The 25,201-nt window shown below is 40.1% G+C and overlaps 1 protein-coding gene across 3 annotated transcripts; it reads left to right on the top strand.

Moving 5' to 3' along the window:
• The first annotated feature begins 1,582 nt into the window (after window positions 1–1,582).
• ZNF330 (zinc finger protein 330) lies at window positions 1,583–16,613 on the top strand. Of its 3 annotated transcripts, none has more exons than XM_053461054.1 (10): window positions 1,583–1,705; window positions 2,742–2,871; window positions 6,959–6,978; window positions 7,116–7,186; window positions 7,772–7,851; window positions 10,466–10,592; window positions 14,791–14,895; window positions 15,100–15,146; window positions 15,702–15,819; window positions 15,955–16,613. In XM_053461054.1, exons 2-10 carry the CDS (start codon window positions 2,752–2,754, stop codon window positions 16,224–16,226), a joined length of 960 nt encoding a protein of 319 aa, XP_053317029.1. In that variant the 5' UTR covers window positions 1,583–1,705; window positions 2,742–2,751; the 3' UTR covers window positions 16,227–16,613. The 3 variants fall into 3 exon arrangements, with proteins under 3 accessions (XP_053317029.1, XP_053317021.1, XP_053317036.1); XM_053461046.1 differs by having other exon boundaries at window positions 1,623–1,715; window positions 2,736–2,871; XM_053461061.1 differs by having other exon boundaries at window positions 1,642–1,715.
• Window positions 16,614–25,201: the final 8,588 nt, after the last annotated feature.

Here is a 25,201-nt window from a genome sequence, read left to right as displayed (position 1 = left end):
GCCCAGGCTGTCAATAGATGTAGCGGTACATCCTAATGCATGTCTTGGCACAGCTTTTAAGGGGTTATCCAGCTCAGGAGAATATGTCAGAAGTCTCAGACTTGGGCACAAGGGTGGTTTGAATCTATAGACACTTAAAAAAATCTGGTTTCACAGCTGTGTAAGTTATTTGAGGCATAGTGCCTTTTAATGCATTCTTTGGAGGCTGTGCTGGATTAACAGTTTTCCATAGTATCATTGGGCCTGTTAGGAACATCAGGGATCTCCCTTTTAACCGGTGCATTGAGCAGCAGCATACCGCCCAAGAGGGCAATTTGCCCAATGAACTAACACAAGAACACAAGTCACATCACTCACACGGGTACAGCTCATAGCACTCACAATCACAAAAAACACACAGGCACTCAGAGAGTCATTCCCCATCCTCCATAAACCTCTCTTAAGACTGCTGGAATCCTGCCTATCAGCAGAGGTGTCTGTTTCATCCTGACGTACAGCTCTGTGCAGTTTTTGCTTATATTAACGCATTTAGCCCCAAGCATAGCTAGCATAATTAGAACTTAGCCCACATTTACATTCTGACTTCTTTTTTGTTCTCTTAACGAGTTTTTCTGTGCACTTCCTTTCTACGTGGGTAGAAAGAACTTACATCACACATATAATATGCCAAATATCTTTTTGGCCATTGGAGCATGTTATGCCATAAGGCTGAATGGCACTACCCTCTAGTTTTGGGACCCTGTATGTCACTCTTTTGTAGAAGCTCAGGACATTTGACGGGTAAGGCATAGAACATTGTTCTACAGCCTTAAACAGCACAATTAAGTGTTGTAAATGCCGTAATTGCAAAATGTTCTACCAGTTAGTAACAAAGACACATTAAGCCACATTTAAGTCCATCGGCCATGCCTCTAATCCATACCTCCCAAAATCTCTCTTTCCTTCCCTGATGTCCCTCTATATCTATACCATGGGGCTTAGAAGGTTTGCTAGGTAGTCGGTAACGTGCATTACCAGAGCATTGAAAGTAAATATATATTTATGAATATAATTATATATACCGTAAATACCGTACATTTAATTTCAATCTTCGGTATCTACGCATTTTTGCTCCACAACATATGTTGCATGTTCCTAACACATAACCTCACAGAAGGGAATTGGTGTGAACTGTGCATCCAGCATGTAGAAAATGGCACCTTGTGGTATTTTTACTTTTTCAGGATTTTATAAACACTAGAGAAGCAACTGTCCGCACACCACCTGAGGCATTATTATAAATGACTACTTACAATTATAATAATATGCCTCATATACGTAACAATGCATTAAAAATCCCTGCTTTAGTGTAAAATGTCAAGCTGTTGCTAGGTGTCTTATTGTTTCTTTACCACCTAATAAAACAATATGAAACAAAAGGCAGCTAAACTCTCTAACCATATATGTTTATGGGCCAGCCTGCCTTTATATCATGATATATCATGCCATGATAGCAGTGTAAAATCCGTGCCCACGCTCCGCAAAAAGCACAGAGGCAGGAGGCCCAAGCTCCCAAATTCACGTGCCTTGCCTCCGTAAGGCTTTCAGCCCTTAGTGGCTGTTGATTGGCCGCCCGTTTCGCTGACGTCACGGGACGCAGGCGTGAGTTTGGTGGCGAGAAGGAAGGGGCAGGAGAGGTGCGGGGAAAAGTCCAGTCCGAGAAACGGTGTGTCCGGGTGAGTCCGCTATCGGCCTGCCTTGTCCGGACGGTTACCGGGGCGTTCGGCTACTTCTTAGCATGATGCGAACGCAATCAGTTACAAATCACGCCGCTCATTTGCACGTATTCCGCTTCCCCTTTGTTTGCCATGATCCCTGCCAGCGAGCCTCTGCCTAACCCTCCCAGAGGTCGTTGCGTGTTTGGAGCCCTTGAATCTGCATGCCAAGTGCCCTTACAAACGTGCCTGCGTGGCCTACTGCTGGCTATATGTTATGACGTTGAGAAGCATGGTCAGCCATATTGGTGCCTGGTGAAGGGAGATGACAGTAGCACACGGGAACGCATTAACCCTCACTTTACCGGAATCACAGAATTATTACCGGTCGTGTAATCGTTATTTTCACACTTACAGTTAAATGCTTGTGTGTGATATAAGCAGATCTCTATAACACGTACCTTGGAATCCCAAGCTATTTCACAGCCATAGCTAACCTGTTCTTAAAGTGCCAAAGTGGCATTTTTTTTTTTTTTGCGGTGGCTGGTACGTTTTACACATTCTGACGTTTTTATTAGTGTGTCAATCATTCTTTTTGTGCATGTCATTATTTAAAGAGAGAGATTTTCTTTATAGGACATTATGTTGGATGCTGCGTAAAGAAGTTTTGCTTAGGTGAGAGAGTGGTAGAAAAGTGGAATAGCCTCCCATCAGATGTGGTAGAGGTTAATGAAGTGAGCGAATTCATGGCACAGGCATAAAGCGATCCTGAAGCTCAAATATTTTTAGAGAGACAACCAACCTTAAATAAGGGTTTAACATGTTTGACTAGACACGCCTGGTGCATCCATAGTGTAAGGAAGGGGTTAATATAGCATCTATAGAATTCCTTTACTCGGTACTGCTTTGTTCATTTACAGCTGACTGTGATCCTCCTGGTCCAGTAAAAAGAAAAGAACAACGTGTCTATGTTAAGGCGGTAGTAATGAGGAACAATGAACGTTTTCTAATTATCATGAAATTCACACGGTTTTCCTTTAGTTTCAGCGTATTCAAAATGCCCAAAAAGAAGACTGGCGCCCGGAAGAAGGCAGAAAGCCGCAAGGAGAGAGAGAAACAGATGAGAGCTGCTCGGGGAAATGTTGACCTCGCTAAACACCCTTGTAATGCTCCTATGGTAAATAGTTTATAGAATCTAAGATCGCATACATAGACGACATGACCAAACGTGTGTGTGTGTGGGGACCTGACCATCTATATAATATATAATCTTATTGGACATTCCGTTCCAAAAGCATGGGCATTGATTCACAAACTGACTGCTGAAGGTGATATCCTATGACATGTTTAAAATCTTCAGTACGACCCATTCTACTCCCAATCTTAGTCTATGGAGATGGCTGACTTTGTCCTTATTTTTATTTTTCCACCTTTTAGCAATAGATGTGGCTGACCTAACCTCAATAATTAGGAGGGGTGTCCACATACTTTTAGTCATATAGTGTGTCTGAAATAAATAAAGATGACCATGTGAAATAGTTAAAATAATGTATCAGGTTAATGAACATTTAGCAATGTGTAATGCCACTGTTACATTAGGAGAATTTAATTGTAAGTATTTGACTATATTCAGTAAATCCTGAGAATGAGATTAGTTACAACTTTGGCTGAATTCAACAATATGAAGACATTTGTTATTTTCTGGGTTACTTGTAAATCTGACTAGTTGAATCCCTATTGCCTTGTCGGGATGTTAGTTGCCCAACCTCTGTGAGAACGGTTTGCTGGGTAAAGGTTAGTAAACCTTGTGACTTGATTGTGTCTCGTTTCTACTCCCATCTTCATCACAATCAGATTTTTGCTGTGATGCGGGCAGAGGCATTTTCAAGTTTTCCTTTTGTGCTCATAAATGGAATATTACCAATATTACACAATTATAATAAAGGACCCTATGGTTGTACAAAAAAGTGTCAAGATGACCTTTATAGTAGGTAGTGCCGTTTTGGCTGTTAGATCTTCGCACCGATGCAGGAAGATTAGCCTGTCTTCTGACGGCATGGATCGCTTCCCTGATTTTTGTCAGAAGGAGCCAGCTTCATTGGCTCTAAGTTGCCAGCTTTTGTTTAATGCTTCTCAGTTTGAGCACAGGTGTACACTTACTGTCTGAGTGCCCAAACTTAAGTTATCGTTATCCGCACTGACGCTACTGAAAGCTCTGATTAGCAACGTAGAGACCACAGATGCCCTATGTTTCCCTCTTTTAAAATAAATAAATATGGAAAACAAAATTAAAAAGTATTTTTAAAAAAAAAACTAAAAAAAGTATGTTAATATCATCGCTGGTACCCTCTTGCAACAAGAGATCCCAAATAGAATGTAATGAAGTCGCTCAGACAGCTTTTTTAAAAAGAAAAAAAGTGTTGTGGTCATTTTAAAATACAAAAAAATTGTGAGGTATAACTATGTTGCTGCACTTAATTTTCCTTATGTATGTTAATATGGTTTTTAAAAAAAAGCTCTACTTAAAACTAAATAGTTTGTGATAGTAAGCTAAACTTTGAAAATGAATCATGATTGGGCAAATAGCAAAAAAAACAAAACCTCTGGCGTATGAAACATCCTCGGTCTTGTAGGGCTTAATCCACATGTACATGTGGCATTCACGTAACGAAAATAAAACTAGTATAAGTGACCACTGCCAATGAAGGGTTAATCTTTAATCATAAAAAGTGAGCAACCGTTCAAAATAGCTGTGCAAAGATAAACGTCACTTCTTTATTTTCAGTAGACCCTAGCAGTCTAATGTCCAGCGGTGAGTGTGTGGGCTCTGGAGTTAGCACCCAAACTGTCTCTTGTTAACAAGGTGCCGCCCATGCAGTGCCGCCCATGCAGTGCCGCCCCCATGCAGTGCCGCCCATGCAGTGCCGCCAGTGGATGTGAAAGCGTATATGGCATTTAGTTAGGTTTATGACGATGGCAAGTTAAAAGCATCTTGCGTAACATAAGCTATGTTTATACTGTATGTGGGTTGAATGTAATATTCTGGAATGCTAGAGTAAAGCTGAGAGCGTAAAGAGTGCATGAAACATACAGCAGCGGAATACGAGTGTACCTTAACTAGTACAAATGGAAATGCTCAATCAAAATGAAACATCACGACTAGACATGAGAGAGGGAATGGGGTTTATAGCAGAAGAACATCAGATATGGAATTTGGAAAAATAAAGAGATGCCCCAAGTAACAAATCAGATGGTTGAATCCATTGAGGATTCACGATGAATCGCTTTTTCCTAAAATAAATAAATAAAAAAAAAAAAAAATGAACAAGCTGTGTTGTTAAGCATAGCTGGGAGGAAAATGTTCTCGCTTTGTTCATTATTGACACAGACCTTTCAGTCATTCTGTGTGCATCCATTAGTCCAATGTCAAGCTGTATTCAAGGCATATAGAGCCCGTTCACGTAAATAAAGTGTGGATGATGCTAAATACAAGCAAAGAGAGATAACGCTCTAAGGTCAAAGTGGGATGTGCTAATGAGAAAACAAGTACTGGCAGTGGCAAGCTTAACGTACATTACTGGGCTTCGACAGATAATTGTAATCACTGGAGGCTACCCACCAGGGCTTTTAGAGTTTGTGCGTGCGTGGATCTTTTACTATAAACGTAAGCCATATCACGTTGTGCCTATTCAATAATCTCTCATTGTGTTGAATGGACACAAGATACACTATTAATGATATGCAGGGGATTCACAGCACATACAGAACCTGTGAAATAAAAAGTTTGGCCTTCTAGTGCACACATCATGAAAAAGAGAAACTTAAACTATGGGAGACGTATTGCAGGGCCTTCACAGTCCATAGTAGAAGTAAGCTGTAAGTAGTAGTTGTTTGTTGTTATCTCTTATGTGTGTGTAGTCAGCGGCGTGTACTGAGCTAGATCTAGTGTGTGTGTGTGTGTGTGTGTGTGTATATATGTATGTATGTATGTAGCAACATCCCGTCTACAGATAACTGTTTGGTGATCAGCCTCACCAATGTGCAGCCATTCAATGTGCCAGGTGAGAAGATCGCAGACCTATGTTGTAACCAAGCCGTTTCGCTGTAAGGGTCTGTGTCTAGTCGGCGTAACAGTCGTACTCAACACCAAGAGCTCTTCTGAGGAGGAGTGCCGGTCTTTAATGTTTCAACAAAGTATCTCCGAGATACTGTAGATAGCTTTAACGATTGAGTTTAGATATACAAGAAGGTGTGAATATGACCGTTCCTTGGAGATTCCAGAGATCCTCAGAGAATAATAATGACCAAAACAAAGCAAGAATTCAGCGCATTCTCGGCAAATACTGTTCAGAAAGGCATAAATATTGGATTCTGTGACATCATATGGCCATATATTGCTTAGCCCGCCATTACATCAACTACCCCAAGTTTGATGAGCCCTGTGTAATTTCTCAGGACTGTGTTGCTGAATCAGTGGGACTGCATTGTATTTTGACACGTTTTGACTCCCAAGACATGTAAAGCCTTCTGTGGACACCATTAATAAGTATAAAATATATAAAAATATAAAGGTGACCGGACAACCTAAAAAAGCATACACATTCAGATTCCTGGGTTACTACTATAATAATAAAGACCAAAAGGTACACAACGCAAAGCTTTGTGTGGCTGTTTGATTTAGGCTTATTTGATAAATCCTTTACACCTATTTTCTTACTTGGAAGAAACCACAGATGTGGGCACATAAAGTAGAATAAAAGATTTCTTTTCAGTGCGCAACCTTTTTTATCTTACTTTGCTGTTTATTATCTACGTTAGGGGGGGAATAAAATAGCCCGTCCATTGTGTCGATCTATCACGGTGAACTTTTGTCTCTTCTCCTCTTAAGAAGAAAACAAAACCAAAAATGGCAAAGAAATATAGCGGCTGGCGGGGAATCTTTATGGCTATCTCTCCCATGGTTCCCATAATGTCATACGTGTCCTCTGAGTACTCGTTCTAACCAGGTGTGAGGCGCAATAACTCAGTGTATCCGTCTCGCTGGGGATAACTAAGCACCGCTGTTTATTTATATATTCCTTGACTGGTGTGCTCGTATAGTTAAAATGTAAACGTATACCAAGCACAGTGATCATTTTCACGGTGGGAACCATTATTTCCGCAGAACATAAAATACGGCAGAAGTAAGCACCGGCGGGAGTTCCCCCCCCCCCCCATGTAAATATTTCTTGTGTTCTGATATCATTTTCTCTTTATTCTTATAGGAATGTGACAAATGTCAAAGGTAAGCTCAGTGCTTTTTATTTATATTTTTTAGTGCAATTGTAATAATTTTACTGCTATTCCAAGAGTGTGCTTTAAAAAGGATGCATAAATCCTATTTTGTTTTTTTTCTTCCTCCCGTTTATATGTGAAATGAAGACGGCAGAAGAACCGAGCGTTTTGTTATTTTTGCAGTTCTGTGCAGAAGCTGCCTATGTGTGCGCAGTGTGGTAAGTAAAGGGTTGGACATCATATATCTGCTGTGCGTATAATAGTCTGTTAGTATAATATTCTATGGATTGTTGGTTCTGTTAGTCAACATAATTGACACGGGGGCAGAACTGATTACTTGTCCTTCTTTTCCACCACCCTTAACCCCTTCACAGCAGAGCCCGTACATGTACGGGCTCGCCATGCATTGTCATTATTCGGTTTAAGGACAACCCGTTGTCCTTAAGGGGTTAACCAAGGAGGCGCAGTAACTTAATAAAAAATTTAACTTAACCACATAAGGTGGTTTTATTCTGTATTTTTTAAATGTAATATTTGGGGAAATTGACTGACCTGCCTCATATAGATGTCATGTAATAATATTATAATAAATATTTTTTTTCCTTGTATAACCTTAAAATAAATTGCACATAAGAGTACATATCCTCTTTCTGCAGTATTTAGAGGGATGGTTCGAATGTTTTTGATATAGTCCCATTAATGACTGATGCAAAAGAAACTGCTGCTGCTGACTCGTATACCCAGGAATTGTACTTCTGCAGTATCGATGCACTGGTAATCCTCTGTCCTATTTGCTCTTGCAGGAAAGACAAAATGTATGATGAAGTCATCTGATTGCGTCATTAGACATCCCAGCGTGTACAGTACTGGTATGGCAATGGTGGTAAGCATACAAATTCTCAAAGTATTTTAACACATAGAAATCCATCCTTCAGTTAAAATTTTTTTTTTATAGCTAAGTAATATTTCATTTGGGCTCTCTTGCCTCCAATAACAAGTTTTTCTCTTTCCAAACACGGCAGGTAAACAAATGAATTTCGATTATGAGACGAGGTTTTTTCCAGAGCAAATGCTCTGAAAAATACCCCACGTCCTTTAATCAGGGTCGTCTTATAATCAGACCTCAAATAGGTCTGATTATGAGACTAAGATCCAGATTCCCCGCAGCGATGCAGAGGACCTGGATCCTCCTGTGTTAACCCCCCCCCAATTTACCGGTGCTTCTGAGTCCCCGGTGCTTAGTCCGGGCTGCGTGTAGAGCTCTACGCGATGCAGGGGACCTGCATTCTCCTGTGTTATGCCTCCCTCTCCAACTTACCGGTGCCTCTGAGTCCCCGGTGCTTAGTCCGGGCAGCATGTAGAGCTCTACGCGATTCGTGTGGAGCTCTACATGCTGTCTGGACTAAGCACGGGGGTTCAGATGCAGGGGACCTGGATCCTCCTGTGTTATGCGCCCCCCCCCCACTCAGAAGCACCGGTAAGTTTGGAGGAGGGATGGGGAGTGTTAAATGGGGGGTGTAAGGCATTTCTGGAGGCAGAGTGCTCTGTGAAATGCCTTTTAACCCCTTTAATGCCACTCTGCCTCCTGAAATGCCTTTTACCTCCCTATATGCCACTCTGCCCCATAATATGCATTTTAACCCCCTAAATGCCAGAGTGGCATATAGGGGTATAAGGCATTTCTGGAGGCAGTGGCACATATGGGGGTCAAAAGGCATATCATGGGGCACAGTGGCATATAGAGGGTTAAAAGGCGTATCACGGGGCACAGTGGCATTTAGAGGGTTAAAAGGCATATCATGGGGCACAGTGGCATATATGGGGTATAAGGCATTTCTGGGGCAGAGTGGCAAGCCTGGGGGCAGATGTGCATAACTGGGGGGGCAGGTTGAAAAAAAACGCCCCCGTATATAGGCTGCACCCTAAAAGTTTGGTGCTTTTTTAAAGAAAAATTTTTTTTTCTTTAAAAAAGCACCAAAAAAAACATGTTGCCACTCTGTCCCCCCCCCCGAGATATGCTGCCACTGTCCTCCCTCCCCGCGATACGCTGCCGCTGTCCTCCCTCCCCGCGATACGCTGCCGCTGTCCTCCCTCCCCGCGATCCGCTGCCGCTGTCCTCCCTCCCCGCGATACGCTGCCGCTGTCCTCCCTCCCCGCGATCCGCTGCCGCTGTCCTCCCTCCCCGCGATACGCTGCCGCTGTCCTCCTCTGCCCCCCCTCCTCGACTTACCGGAGCAGACTCCCGGTGTCTTGCGGGGCCGGCGAGGGACATCTACGCAATACGCGTATGCAACTTCCGGTACCGGTACCGGAAGTTGCATGCGCGTATTGCGTAAATGTCTCCCGCCGGCCCCGCAAGACACCCGGGAGTCTGCTCCGGTAAGTCGGGGGTGGGCAGAGGTAAAGCGCTTAGATAACCTCCCGTGCCGGCACCCCCCCCCCCCCGTGGGAAGTGCTGGCAGGGGAGGCTGTCTGAGCGTATCGGGGAGAAGGATGCAGGTCCCCTGCACCGCTGCGGGGGACCTGTATCTTAACCCCGCTGCCTGCCCGGCGCCCGGGACTGCATGTCCCGGGCGTCGGGCGCTAGAGCCCGAATATAGGCCGCACCCCCACTTTAAAAACTTAAAGTGGGGGAAAAAAGTGCGGCCTATATTCGAGCCAATACGGTATGTATAATATATATATTATTATAAACCCATTATGTGGATACTGTGGAGAAGCTTAATTTGCTCAGTATCTGGAAGGTTACTCCTCGTACCTCCAGCCTGTTAAGTTGGCAGCCTTTGTAATGGTTAGGGAGGAGAAGGAAGAGAACTTTGGGACAGGAAATTGATTAGATAATGGTTAGCTCTGTAATAGACTGCAGATAATCTGTTTTCACAACGAACATTAACCCTAGGGGATCAGGGTTATTTTATGCTACAGGACCAGATAAATGTTATCTATATATATATATATATATATATATATATATATATATATGTATGTATGTGTATATAGATATATATATGTATGTATGTGTATATAGATATATATATGTATGTATGTGTATATAGATATATATATGTATGTATGTGTATATAGATATATATATGTATGTATGTGTATATAGATATATATATGTATGTGTGTGTATATAGATATATATATGTATGTGTGTGTGTGTGTATATAGATATATATATATAGATATAGATATATATATATATATATATATATATATAGATATATCTTAAAAAAGTGGGATTTAAAAAATAAACACATATTTACAGGTTAAAATCCTATACAGCTGGTATAAATGGGGAAAAATACCAAAATATATGTTCTTCAACTTGCCCTGATTTGGAAACCACCCTACAATATACTTTAATTATTTAAAGTTTTCCAGTTGCTACACCTCAATCTTGGGACCCAGGAGAACACTGTTTTCTTAAAGTTCCCTACTTTCCGCGTTGGGTTGTTGACCGCCATCAGTTAACGTTTGCTGTATGTTTGCAGGGTGCCATTTGTGATTTCTGCGAAGCCTGGGTGTGCCATGGCAAGAAGTGTCTCAGTGTTCACGCCTGCACATGCCCCCTCAACGTTGCAGAATGCATTGAATGTGAAAGAAGCGTCTGGGAACACGGTACGTTTAACTTTTGCATCACGGAAGAAAAACCGTACATACCAGTTTTTAAAAAGCCCTGTGATTTAATGCATAATTGAATGATATTCGCAGCTATATATGCAATATTTGAAATCGGTACATAGTTAATTAGTTTGAAACAAGGCATATAGTCTACCGAGTTTAACCATTCCACAAACCCATATTGACTGATCCGAAGAAGACAAAAATGCCCACTAAAACAACAATGTCATTTCAAAAGAAACAAAATCATTCTCGACGCCAAGGCAGTCAGACTCTCCCTGGATCAATATTACCTTTATACCTACAAAAACATCCAAACTTTTTTTTAGCATTTTGATTGAATTGGCCCAAACAGCAAATAAACCTCTATGTTTAAGCAGGAAGCTAATTTATTCCTATCTAAAGGGATTCCTACATGTTGTACTGAACATACCTGTAAAGGTTTATCTTATCCCCACAAATATGTCTTTTCTCAAAAGGAAACAGTCCAAATTTGGACACCCTTTCTTGATAGCTGAAATATTCAGTTCCTTTGATAATTTTTATTATCGCTTCCTAACCATTTCTATTTCCAGTATGTCCTTTTTGGTCTGATACCCAAAACTACACCGGATGTTCTAGATGTGGTCTTACCAATCATTTGTAGAGACACAATTATGCTCTGATTTCTTAAACATGTTCCACTTTTAATGCATGCCAGCATCTTGCTTGCTTTAGCAACAGCTGCCAGAGGTTGTGCACAGTCTATTGTCAACGAGAACACCCAAATCCTTTTCCCTAAAAGATCTACCCAACACATCACCGTTTTTAGAGTGTAATTAGCATTTTTGCTTTTCTTACCCAAGTGCATCATTTTACTTGCATCTATACTGAAACGGATCTGCCAATTAACAGCTCTCCCATTTTTGCCTAAATCCCTTTGCAGGGAAATGACCTTCTGCTCAAACCTTTATCACATTACATATTTTTTGCTTCCCGTATCTTTTGTCCAGGTCATTGATAAATAAGTGAAAACAAAATTGGCCCAAGGACAGAACCCTGTGTCACTCCACTTGAGACCTTTGTCCATCTATAAAACAACCAGCTCCCGGTCCAAGTACAAATACCTTTTTCCAATACAATATGCCTTGGCTTACTCAATAACCTTTTGTGTGGCACGGTATCAAAAGCCTTTGCAAAGGCTAAGTATATTAATTCCACCGCGTTACCTTGGTCTATGTTAACGCTTTCATGGGAATACTTGCCAAGGCTAAAGGGAAACGCTCCAAATAATTAGGGTGAATTTACAAACTCTATACATCAGCGCTTCTGATACAGCCGCAATTCTCCAACAACATTAGCTAAAAGGATTTTTAGTTTTTTTATTTCTTCTAGTGTTACAGTGGCGTAATCTTAAATGGTGTGGCTCTGTTAGAGCTTAATGCACGGAGATAAGACCCGAGAACATACTTCCTGAAAACGTTTAGATCAAGTCATTTCTTGAACACTAAATGATCACTTTTCTTTAGTTCATCCTCGGCACAAATGCAATAAAATGTTACTGCTTTGACGGATTTAAAACCCATTTTTTTATTTTTTTATTATTAAACACAGCTTCTAAGGCACACATAAAAAATGCTTTTAGTGATAAAGCCAGTTCTTAATAATTTAAATAAGGTGTAGTTAGATCAGTCATACGAAGGGTGATATTGTCATTGCCATCACATGTAAGCGCTCACTTATTACATTTTTAAGGTTAATACACTAAAGCCGAAATAAACAACGAATCTTGCTGAAACCCCTGTTTATGTTTATACTATGGGGACAGCCATCGTAACTTCATATTATTCCTAATTACTGTCTCTCTTTGGTGACAACCGAAGCTGCCAGCCTTTGTAAGGCTAGTTAAAATAAATCTGCCTTTTCTCAGTTATGTGAAGTATATTGGATAGCTATAAAGTAGAAACATATTATACTACTGAAATACACAGTTTAGACATGATATCCATATCTAAGGGAAGAATCAACCGAAGCTGCCAGCCTTTGTAAGGCTAGTTAAAATAAATCTGCCTTTTCTCAGTTATGTGAAGGATATTGGATAGCTAAAAAGTAGTAACATATTATACTACTGAAATACACAGTTTAGACATTATATCCATATCTAAGGGAAGAATCATGATGCTTTGTCAAAGGTAAGCTCAGTGCTTTTTATTTATATTTTTTAGTGCAATTGTAATAATTTTACTGCTATTCCAAGAGTGTGCTTTAAAAAGGATGCATAAATCCTATTTTGTTTTTTTTCTTCCTCCCGTTTATATGTGAAATGAACAGCAAATAAACCTCTATGTTTAAGCAGGAAGCTAATTTATTCCTATCTAAAGGGATTCCTACATGTTGTACTGAACATACCTGTAAAGGTTTATCTTATCCCCACAAATATGTCTTTTCTCAAAAGGAAACAGTCCAAATTTGGACACCCTTTCTTGATAGCTGAAATATTCAGTTCCTTTGATAATTTTTATTATCGCTTCCTAACCATTTCTATTTCCAGTATGTCCTTTTTGGTCTGATACCCAAAACTACACCGGATGTTCTAGATGTGGTCTTACCAATCATTTGTAGAGACACAATTATGCTCTGATTTCTTAAACATGTTCCACTTTTAATGCATGCCAGCATCTTGCTTGCTTTAGCAACAGCTGCCAGAGGTTGTGCACAGTCTATTGTCAACGAGAACACCCAAATCCTTTTCCCTAAAAGATCTACCCAACACATCACCGTTTTTAGAGTGTAATTAGCATTTTTGCTTTTCTTACCCAAGTGCATCATTTTACTTGCATCTATACTGAAACGGATCTGCCAATTAACAGCTCTCCCATTTTTGCCTAAATCCCTTTGCAGGGAAATGACCTTCTGCTCAAACCTTTATCACATTACATATTTTTTGCTTCCCGTATCTTTTGTCCAGGTCATTGATAAATAAGTGAAAACAAAATTGGCCCAAGGACAGAACCCTGTGTCACTCCACTTGAGACCTTTGTCCATCTATAAAACAACCAGCTCCCGGTCCAAGTACAAATACCTTTTTCCAATACAATATGCCTTGGCTTACTCAATAACCTTTTGTGTGGCACGGTATCAAAAGCCTTTGCAAAGGCTAAGTATATTAATTCCACCGCGTTACCTTGGTCTATGTTAACGCTTTCATGGGAATACTTGCCAAGGCTAAAGGGAAACGCTCCAAATAATTAGGGTGAATTTACAAACTCTATACATCAGCGCTTCTGATACAGCCGCAATTCTCCAACAACATTAGCTAAAAGGATTTTTAGTTTTTTTATTTCTTCTAGTGTTACAGTGGCGTAATCTTAAATGGTGTGGCTCTGTTAGAGCTTAATGCACGGAGATAAGACCCGAGAACATACTTCCTGAAAACGTTTAGATCAAGTCATTTCTTGAACACTAAATGATCACTTTTCTTTAGTTCATCCTCGGCACAAATGCAATAAAATGTTACTGCTTTGACGGATTTAAAACCCATTTTTTTATTTTTTTATTATTAAACACAGCTTCTAAGGCACACATAAAAAATGCTTTTAGTGATAAAGCCAGTTCTTAATAATTTAAATAAGGTGTAGTTAGATCAGTCATACGAAGGGTGATATTGTCATTGCCATCACATGTAAGCGCTCACTTATTACATTTTTAAGGTTAATACACTAAAGCCGAAATAAACAACGAATCTTGCTGAAACCCCTGTTTATGTTTATACTATGGGGACAGCCATCGTAACTTCATATTATTCCTAATTACTGTCTCTCTTTGGTGACAACCGAAGCTGCCAGCCTTTGTAAGGCTAGTTAAAATAAATCTGCCTTTTCTCAGTTATGTGAAGTATATTGGATAGCTATAAAGTAGAAACATATTATACTACTGAAATACACAGTTTAGACATGATATCCATATCTAAGGGAAGAATCAACCGAAGCTGCCAGCCTTTGTAAGGCTAGTTAAAATAAATCTGCCTTTTCTCAGTTATGTGAAGGATATTGGATAGCTAAAAAGTAGTAACATATTATACTACTGAAATACACAGTTTAGACATTATATCCATATCTAAGGGAAGAATCATGATGCTTTGCCTCTTATGCCATCCGGATGTCCAGAATGTATATCAGTGATTAATTTTTTGTACTGATTTCTTCTTCCCCTACAGGTGGCCGGATATTTAGCTGTTCATTCTGTTATAATTTCCTCTGTGAAGATGACCAGTTTGAGCACCAGGCCAGCTGTCAGGTCTTGGAGGCAGAGACCTTTAAATGTATGTTCACTCTCCTCTTTCTGTGTCACGGTTTATTTTGAATGCATCCAACCATACCTTACACATCCAGTAACTGAGCGGGGCACACACGCATACGCATACACACACACGCACGCATGCACACACACACGCCATCAGTGTGTTTTAAAGTGACTTGTTTTTGCCTCTAGGTGAGATGTTTTCTAATGTTTTATTTATATCCAGGTGCATCGTGCAATCGTTTGGGACAGCATTCGTGCCTGCGCTGCAAGGTATGAATCTGCAATGGTTTTGTACTATGCATTAGGCAGTAAACATAGCAAGCGTTATCAGATATTGTAGCAACACGTATTCTGTTAAATAAACTGGTTTGTTTAGTATTATGTGGGACAAACAGTACTAACGGTACTGAAAGATCAAGCAAGCTACTTGTCGAAAGGTATTGTATGTTTTAACATTGTGGAATGCACATTAATATTGTGTCTGCCAACATTGGTTGAAGAGGTGTATAGATGCAAAGAAATGTTGTGATTTTTGCAGCATAGAAATGTAATCGATCAAACGTTGAGCATTTGAAAGAAGACACTCAAGGCATCTTAGCCACTTTATGTAATAGCCGAGTGTCAACTTTAAATAAATTTTGTTTTTAATGCAAATACATAGAGGCATTCATCAGACTCTCCTGTATGTGATTGCTCTTTTTTCCTGATCCACCAGCTATTTGCATTGCTTGGGTAATGAGACCACTCTGGGGCTGGAAGCGTTTCCGACAGTAATATAAATATAAAGCAACATGTCTCTTATTACCATTTGCATTCTTTGGACAGGCATGCTTCTGTGATGATCATGCACGAAGCAAGGTCTTCAAGACTGAGAAGGGAAAGGCGCCACCTTGTCCCAAGTGTGGCCATGAAACTCAAGAGACAAAAAATCTGAGCATGTCAAGTAAGCACACACATGCATCTCTTTCCCACTTAAATAGTTGTATTTTCTATCTACTCTGGAACTCTGTTTATAGATGGTGTATACCCTGCTTCCAGAATTTGGATCATCTGCTGCATGTTCTCTGTTCTTTTGTAGCACGGTCCCTGAAGTTTGGCAGACAAAGTGGGGCGGATGAGGACAGCGGTGCTTCTGGTTATGAAAACTACTGGAAAAATCTGTCATCTGGTGGAAATAACTATGATGACGAGGAAGAGGAGGATGAATATGCAGAAGAAGATGAGGTTGATGATGAAGATGATGGAGAAAAGGACTCTGATACAGAGGCCTCTGACCCATTTAGTCATCTGAATTTAGGCAGAACATATGCCAGTGGCTATGCCCACTATGAGGAGTCTCAAGACTCCTAATGTTCCGTTTAGTGGAAATACAGTGCTGTCAGATCAGTGAATGTAACTTCTTTGCTCCGGAATGTGTTTGTGTTTAAAACATTTGTGCGTTTTGCCAAACATGTCTCCGTTTTTTATCTGTGCAATTTCATGACCATTGAGAGACTTGAGATAAATTCAGCTGTGATGCCAACAAATGATAGGATTTTTCAGTCATTGAGCACTTACATGGGTTTTCTGATTGCATAAAATGCTTTATTTAGAATGTTACAAAGCTTGCTATTACTGCTTACTTGCCATTTGACAGAACAGTACATGACTTTTGGAAAAGAACAACCAACATTAAAAACTAAAATATGTATTATGGATGGCGCGCTATTAAAAATGATCTATGTTTTTCTGAACCAACATTGTTAACCTGAGGATTTTTTTAAGTGAAAGCGTTCAAAGCAATTGCAATCTTGAATTTATATATAAATAAAGACAAGAAGCAGATGTGTCATATACAGAAATATCTGCCCCTCCCCCTTTAAAGTTATCTGCACATTTCCTCAAAATTATATGCAAGTCTCACTGATAAGATCCAAATTCCTGAATTGGTACCGTATCTCCAAGTAAGCAAGTTTTTTTTTTGTTTGTTTTTTGTTTGTTTTTTTAAACACTGATATACTGTATTTGATTTATAAGACAAGGTTTTTTTTCAGAGCAAAATAACCATTGTCCTATATTCGAGGTTGTCTTACAATCAGGCCTCAAATAGAGGTCTGACTACAAGACTAAGATCCAGATCCCCCACAGCGCTGCAGGGGACCTGGATCCTCCTCTCTGGCAGCCGGTGGAGGTCTGTGCGATGTGTGTACACAACCTCGGCTACTGCCAGCACTTCCTGTGGGGCTTCTATGTCAGAGCGCCGGCGTGACAGGACTTTCAGGTGTCCAGTCATAGAAGCCCTGGTGGAAGTGCTGGCAGCAGCGGAGGTTTTCTGAGCACATTGTACAGACCTCCACCGGCTGCCCCTACTAGACATCAAGGAATCTGAAGCAAGGGGGACAAGTCTAGGGAAGCACTGTCTGAGGAGGGTAAGAGTGGCATATGGGGGGTATAAGGGCTTTCTAGAGGCAAAGTAGCATACAGGGGGTAAAAGGGCATATCAGGGAGGCAGAGTGGCATATAGGGGTGTATAAGACACATCTGGGAGGCAGAGCAGCATATAGGGGGATAAAAGGCATATCTGGGAGGCAGTGGCAAATAGGGGGGTATAAGGCATATCTAATGTGTGAAATATGAAGGGTGAAAAACCAGTGTGAAAATAGAAGTGAATAAAAAAATAATTAAAGGAATACTCTCCTTTTTTTTTTAAAAAAAAAACTCACATTCTGATGAGTCAGACAAAGACTGACTCAAATCATCAACGCCTGGTGTGCTTAGGGATCACACACCCAACTGTATTTGAATGGAGATATCTTGCCTAGAGTCTGTAACCTGGCTCCAGAGATAAAGAACACGCTACTGGCTTAGGGCAGTACTCCCCCTTTAAGGTGATGAACAGCAGAGTGGATCCAGCAGAGTGTATGGAGTATATGTATATAAATATAATATAAAAGGTGGTGTAAAATGTAGAATAAATACTTAATTACATAAATTACAATACTATCTTATAATAAAAATATACTCAATTTAAGTTTCTCTGTGAGTCCTCCGATACGCGTTTCTCCCGTGGGCTTCCTCAAGTCGGTGTATCCAGAGGAAGAGGTCAACCCAGGATATACAAGAGTCATCATCACTCCAGGGAGCATACCTGAACCGTTTTTGCATGACACATTCATCTAAATGTAAGTGCAACCAACTATTACGCATTAAGTGTTGAAAGATACCATCCCATGGTAGATGCTTTTCTTCTCTTCCATATTCGTGGGTTTGGATACACTTGGGTGCACACCAAGGAGCTTTTTTGGAGGCCTGAACTATTCGTACATATTGTGAGTGTGACTATTGGATGTTTTTTTTTTTTTATGTATTTCGGGTTACTGATCGTACTACACTATTATCTTGCATTTGTTATTTTTTGGCAGGTTGGCAAATAAAAGGAAATTAAAAAAATAAAAATAATTCTGAATCATAGTTTTTTACATGTGAATTAATATTTTAAAACTTTTTTCTTATAGATTAGACATATTTTTCCTAAATTAATATTCAGATTTTGGAAGGTCGTTTTATAATTGAGCAAATATGGTATATAGGTTCTGGGAAATTATGTATTTATGCAAATCCTGCAATACCAAAGTAAAATGAGGAAAACTGCAAATATTAGGTTACCCTAAATACCCGCAGCAGAATGTGTAACCCCCAATAAATTGTCAAAAGTACCTGCATGAACCATTTTCCAAGATAACTGCCCATAGTGTAACATGCAGGGAACAAAAAAATTAAATGATAGCCTTTCATAAACAGTGGGGCAAAAAAGTATTTAGTCAGCCACCAATTGTGCAAGTTCTCCCACTTACAAAGATGAGAGAGGCCTGTAATTTTCACCATAGGTACACTTCAACTATGAGAGACAGAATGAGACAACAAAGTCCATAAATCACATTGTCTGATTTTTAAAGAATTTATTTGCAAATTATGGTGGAAAATAAGTATTTGGTCAATAACAAAAGTTCATATCAATACTTTGTTATATACCCTTTGTTGGCAATGACAGAGGTCAAAGGTTTTCTGTAAGTCTTTACAAGGTTTTCACACACTGTTGCTGGTATTTTGGACCATTCCTCCATGCAGATCTCCTCTAGAGCAGTGATGTTTTGGGGCTGTCGCTGGGCAACACGGACTTTCAACTCCCTCCAAAGGTTTTCTATGGGGTTGAGATCTGGAGACTGGCTAGGCCACTCCAGGACCTTGAAATGCTTCTTACGAAGCCACTCCTTCGTTGCCCGGGTGGTGTGTTTGGGATCATTGTCATGCTGAAAGACCCAGCCACGTTTCATCTTCAATGCCCTTGCTGATGGAAGGATGTTTTCACTCAAAATCTCACGATACATGGCCCCATTCATTCTTTCCTTTACACGGATCAGTCGTCCTGGTCCCTTTGCAGAAAAACAGCCCCAAAGCATTATGTTTCCACCCCCATGCTTCACCGTAGGTATGGTGTTCTTTGGATGCAACTCAGCATTCTTTCTCCTCCAAACCCAACGAGTTGAGTTTCTACCAAAAAGTTCTACCTTGGTTTCATCTGACCATATGACATTTACCCAATCCTCTTCTGGATCATCCAAATGCTCTCTAGCAAGCTTCAGATGGGCCCGGACATGTACTGGCTTAAGCAGGGGGACACGTCTGGCACTGCATGATTTGAGTCCCTGGCGGCTTAGTGTGTTACTGATGGTAGCCTTTGTTACTTTGGTCCCAGCTCTCTGCAGGTCATTCACTTTGTCCCCCCGTGTGGTTCTGGGATTTTTGCTCACTGTTCTTGTGATCATTTTGACACCATGGGGTGAGATCTTGCGTGGAGCCCCAGATCGAGGGAGATTATCAGTTGTCCTGCATGTCTTCCATTTTTGAATAATTGCTCCCACAGTTGATTTCACACCAAGCTGCTTGCCTATTGCAGATTCAGTCTTCCCAGCCTGGTGCAGGTCTACAATTTTGTTTCTGGTGTCCTTCGACAGCTCTTTGGTCTTGGCCATAGTGGGGTTTGGAGTGTGACTGTTTGAGGTTGTGGACAGGTGTCTTTTATACTGATAACAAGTTCAAACAGGTGCCATTAATACAGGTAACGAGTGGAGGACAGAGGAGACTCTTAAAGAGGATGTTACAGGTCTGTGAGAGACTGATATCTTGCTTGTTTGTAGGCGACCAAATGCTTATTTTACCGAGGAATTTACCAATGAACTCATTAGAAATCCTACAATGTAATTTCCTGTATCCCCCCCCCCCCATTCTGGCAGTCAGATCTCTCCTTGGATCAAGAAGCTGTTTCCCCATAATTTAAAAATTATATCCCTGAATATTTTCCAAGTATCCATCCAGTTGCTGTTTAAACGTCTGTACAGACTCTGATAAAACTACCTCTGCAGGCAGAGAATTCCACATCCTTATTGTCTGTATTGTAAAAAACCCTTTCCTCTGCCTTAGATTAAATCTCCTTTCTTCCAGTCCAAATGCATGACCACGTATCCTATGCATAGTCCTGTTTATGAACAGATTTCCACACAATGGTTTGTATTGGCCCCGAATATATTTATATAACGTTATCATATCCCCTCTGAGGCGACATTTTTCTAAACTAAACAGATTTAAATTAATTAACCTTTCTTCATAACTATAGTGCTCCATATAGTGCTATGATATCCTTCTTTAGAATAGGTGCCCAAAATTGCACAGCATATTCAAGGTGCGGCCTTACCATTGATTTATAAAGAGGAAAAATTATATTTTTATCCCACGAATTGATGCCCCTTTTTTACATGACAATACCTTTATGGCTTTAGCAACTGCTGACTGACATTGCACATTGTTGCCTAAGTGTGTTGTCTATAACAATAACCAAATCCTTCTCATTTGTTGTTATCATGTTGTTTAGATCGCTATCATTTTATTGTGCAATCTAGATAATACTGGAGCTAATGTTTTACTTCATAATCATAATAACATATTCTATGTCATGTATCTCTGGATACAAAATGACATAACTGCAAAAAGTGCAGTCCCTGATATCATTGTCTCAAATACCCAGCCTTTTGGTTTGAATAGATCAATGGGACATGAGAATAACAATTGAGAATATCTTATTTACCCGAGTGTGGTTTATAGCGCGAAAAACTCATCTTTGTGGTCGCAGGAGATAGTCTAGTGGCAAAATAATTAGGAATTCATCTCCCAAAGGATTATACTTCAGCAATAATGATTTCTATGAATGTGAAAGGTTACCAAATATATTCCCTGAATTATCAGTGTTATGGCTTTTCCTGCAAAACAATCAATAGAATCTTCCAACACATCATCCCAGGAGTAAAGTAAAAAGAAATCCTTGATACAATGCAGTTTGTGATGTGAAATATACAGGGTGAAGGATTAATCTCAAATAAGGAGCTCACAGGTGTGATTTTTTTTTGTCTAAATCTGTTTGATTAAACCACCATGTTAAACTAATTCATTCCCCCCACTCCCTCATTGGCAGCGTAATGGGTTCCTACTTTTAATTCAGCTAAATTGCTGAATTGTTTTTGCAGAATAACCAAAAACTTCTAGTCTTATGGCATGAAAAAAAGATCTTACACAAAGGAAAAGTACTTGTTTGGCACAGTTAAATCATTAACCATACATATACTGGGGCCTGTAGACAAAAAGCTGACTTCTTGTCACTGTGCTCATTTGCATGTATTCAAATTAAAGGAGGAGGTTACAATATAAATAAGATCTCATCATTTAGCATACATTTTGTACTGACTACATGCCAAAACCCAAATGTGGACCCTGACATACGGTTTACATTATTTTATTTAATAGCAGTTTAAAGGTAATAGTACATGCCTTGACAATGTCTTTGTTCTTGTGTATATGCACATGACTTTTGTAACATTTGATTGGTATTCCTTTTTCTCCAAGTTCATAATTTACAAAAATATTCACTTAACCACACACTCTTTTATTTCTGTAATGACCGCTGTACAATGCCACCGGCTTTATTCATTTGTACAATGATCGCATGTAACTTTAATGCATTCACATACTTTGTTAATTAGATTAAATAGTATACACCGATCTGCCTAATATTGTCTAGGTCCCCCTTTTTCCGTCACAACAGCCCTGACCCATCGAGGGAAGGACTCCACTAGACCTCTGAAGGTGTGCTGTGGTATCTGGCACCAAGATGTTAGCAGCAGATCCTTTAAGACCTATAAGTTGTGAAGTGGGGCCTCCATGGATTGGACTTGTTTATCCAGCACATCCCACAGATACTCGATTGGATTGAGATCTGGGGAGTTTGGAGGCCAAGTCAACACCTCAAACCATTCCAGGACCATTTTTGCTTTGTGGCAAGGCGTATAATCCTGCTGAAAGAGGCCAATGACATCAGGGAATATCGTGTCCATGAAAAAGCGTACATGGGCTGCAACAATGCTTAGGTAGGGGGGGGTATATTGTCAATGTAACATCCCTAGCAAGATTTCCCAGCAGGATATTGACCAAAGCATCACACTTCCTCTGCCGGCTAGCCTTCTTCCCACAGTGCATCCTGGTGCCACGTGTTCTCCAGGTAAGCAACACGGTAGAGCCCTGCGCGGGACTACTTTTTTAATCCCGCTCCCGCCCGCTCCCGCGGATTTTAATCCCGCTCCCGCCCGCTCCCGCAATGTGGGTGCTCCGCTCCCGCCACATTTGTGGCCAATCCCGCCCGCTCCCGCCATTTTTGTGGCCAATCATTCCCGCCTCCTTACCTGATTTCCCACGCAGTCCTGCGCGGCTGCCCTCGAGTTGTTCCCTCACGGCGTCTCTTCTCTTGCTCCGCCAAGTAACAAGGCGGAGTCACAGGAAGTGACGTCACATCACATGACTCCGTTTTGTTCCTGGGCGGAGCAAGCTAGGAAACACTGTGAGGGAGCAGCAAGAAGGCAGCCTTGCGGGACTGCGCAGGATTACCGGGACCCGCAGGTACAGTGCCTGACTGCCCGCAAGTTTTTTGGCGGGACCCGCAGGACCTGCCTCCCAGTGCAGTCCTCTACAACACGGTTATGCCACTGTTAGGGCCAGTACATTTAGGCGCAAGGGTTTCAAATGGTGCATTTTATTTTGCATACAACTTGTATACATTTCTGAGAAAAATAAGTAAAATGTTTGATGCATTTGAACGCATAGTTTAGATTAAAAAAAAAAAATTCTGTTCTATACCTATATTATTACGCACCAAGTAACCTATATCTTCATGTGTATGGTCTGAAATTTTATACTCCCATTGTTAGTACCTAATTGACTCCCCAAACTTTGCTTTTCATTATATTTGCAACATTACCAATCTGAACATGTGAAATAATTTTAGCTGTTAATATTTTCCTAAAGCAAAATTTCTCCAAAAGTTGATAGGTACCCAGGTGGTGAGTGAAGGTCTCAGCTGTAGCTAAAATGAAGTTGTATCCTACTAAGTCCCTTTAGACTAAGGCCATCTGTTGTTAGGAAACAAATGGAGATGAAGCCACGTGTTAGACACCTGCTGGATACTAAACAAGCATTATTTATGTATTTTTTTGTACACTGCAATCCTACCACAATGCTAAAATAATAAGTCCCAAATAAAAGGTCAACAATGGTGTACAAATCATCTGGATGAAGGTAGCGTTGCTTAAACCATTACAAGCTTCCTGGGGACTGATGTGATCCATAGGAAGTAACAAAATCCATCTCTCTGTACCTGCTTGCACTACCCACCTTGTTGAATGCGCACTTAACATCTAGGAAACATAAAGTACTTATAACAATAGGCTTCTGCTACATACTTAGACTAATATCTTGTTTGTTCCACATGGTCCTGTGGTGTGATGTATTAATCTCTATGCTGTGTGAGCTACCAGAAATGTCTGACTTCTAGAAAAGGAATATTGTACCCAAGGGCCAGATTTTCAAGATTAATAACTGAGCTGTCTTCTCTTTCATGCTGTTTTCAAGTGTTCAGGTATTGTTAACTTGTATCATAAACACTTTATGTTGTACATTGTTTATATTGTTGCCATTTGTAATGTATTTATAATATAACACAACTCTTACTCTGCACCATAATATATTTAAAAAAAAATGTTCATTACGGAGTGTATTGGGTAACATTCAATTCTGTTGCCTTAAAGTGAGCTTCGGGAGATCTTTCTGGCCCAATTGGAATAATTAACTGGCGCATTTTGACGGGATATTTTGCCCATATGGACATTGGAAATTATTCACTAATGAGATGAGAATATTGGTAATATAAAGGCAAGACCAACCCCCTAATTTTCACTGGACCAAAGTGAACCTTTAATACAGTATAGGTAAATTGGCATCTCATCTCAGCTCAATTTAGTAAGAACTGGGAGTCTTGGTGTCTGTAGTGTGCAATATGTTTTGGTTGACAGTATACTTGCGCATTCCTTTTTGTATAAATGCCTTTTCATGATGATTTTTAACATTTTGTTCATTCCATTCCATTGAACAAATGAATGCAACATTGGATGAAAGAAACAAAAAACGAATGTGCACAATACGAAAATCTTTGTTTTTTTGTTCATTTGCTCTGTTGCTGCGGCCGCCATTTTGCTTGCACTAAGAGGAGGGACATCGAGTCAGCTGATCTTTGTCCAACCAGCTCACTCCTGTCACACCATGCTGAGGGCTTTTCCAATGGTGGTTCTGTATCTTTCAAAGAAAAAAAAAGCAGGCTAGTAATGAGGAGAGTCTATATAAGAGCAGAGCAGGCAGGGGATCCGTTCATTTCACTGTAACTGAAATGAGTGAGATTCTCCTGCATGAGACTTGGTGAGCCTGAGCCTGCCATTTTTTCAGGTGAAATAAGTAGATTCAACTTGTCACTCAAGAGTCTGTATAGATCACGATGAGCTTATTGGAGTCTTTATAATTCTACAATACTCTTCTGTTTAGGATAAAAGAGGACTATATTAGATGGGTTTACTAAACAGTCAAGTTGTCAGTCAATGTGAGATAATAAATATTTTCTTACTACATTAACTATATCTAATGCATACTATGTCATGAAAGTCAATCCAGCTATCAAGGTTTGCAATGGACAATTGAGCTCCACAAAAAACAACATTAAGCAGCCACCAAATACAAGAACAGTTTTAAAGTCAAAACATCATTAATAAAAGTATACAGTCCATCAATGCTAAGAACGGATTTCACATTACATATCCTGGATCTAGAATATCTATGTACTTAATCAGTGGGCTGTCTGAGGAGTTTGTACTTTTTACCTTTGTGGAGTAAAAATATCAGAGTTAATATAATTTGCAAAA

The sequence above is a fragment of the Spea bombifrons genome, chromosome 1 (assembly GCF_027358695.1).
Source record: "Spea bombifrons isolate aSpeBom1 chromosome 1, aSpeBom1.2.pri, whole genome shotgun sequence".
NCBI classification, from domain to species: Eukaryota; Metazoa; Chordata; class Amphibia; order Anura; family Pelobatidae; genus Spea; species Spea bombifrons.
The sequence above is the reverse complement of the archived record's forward strand: the minus strand, read 5'-3'. Positions and strand labels throughout refer to the sequence as shown.

What these genes read in the sequence shown, in the direction of transcription:
- ZNF330 (XM_053461054.1), top strand. Translation starts at nt 2,752, where the DNA reads ATGCCCAAAAAGAAGACTGGCGCCCGGAAGAAGGCAGAAAGCCGCAAG. An exon ending in ACCCTTGTAATGCTCCTATG is followed by an intron (nt 2,872 to 6,958) that starts GTAAATAGTTTA and finishes TTATTCTTATAG; the next exon opens with GAATGTGACAAATGTCAAAG. An exon ending in GTACTGGTATGGCAATGGTG is followed by an intron (nt 7,852 to 10,465) that starts GTAAGCATACAA and finishes GTATGTTTGCAG; the next exon opens with GGTGCCATTTGTGATTTCTG.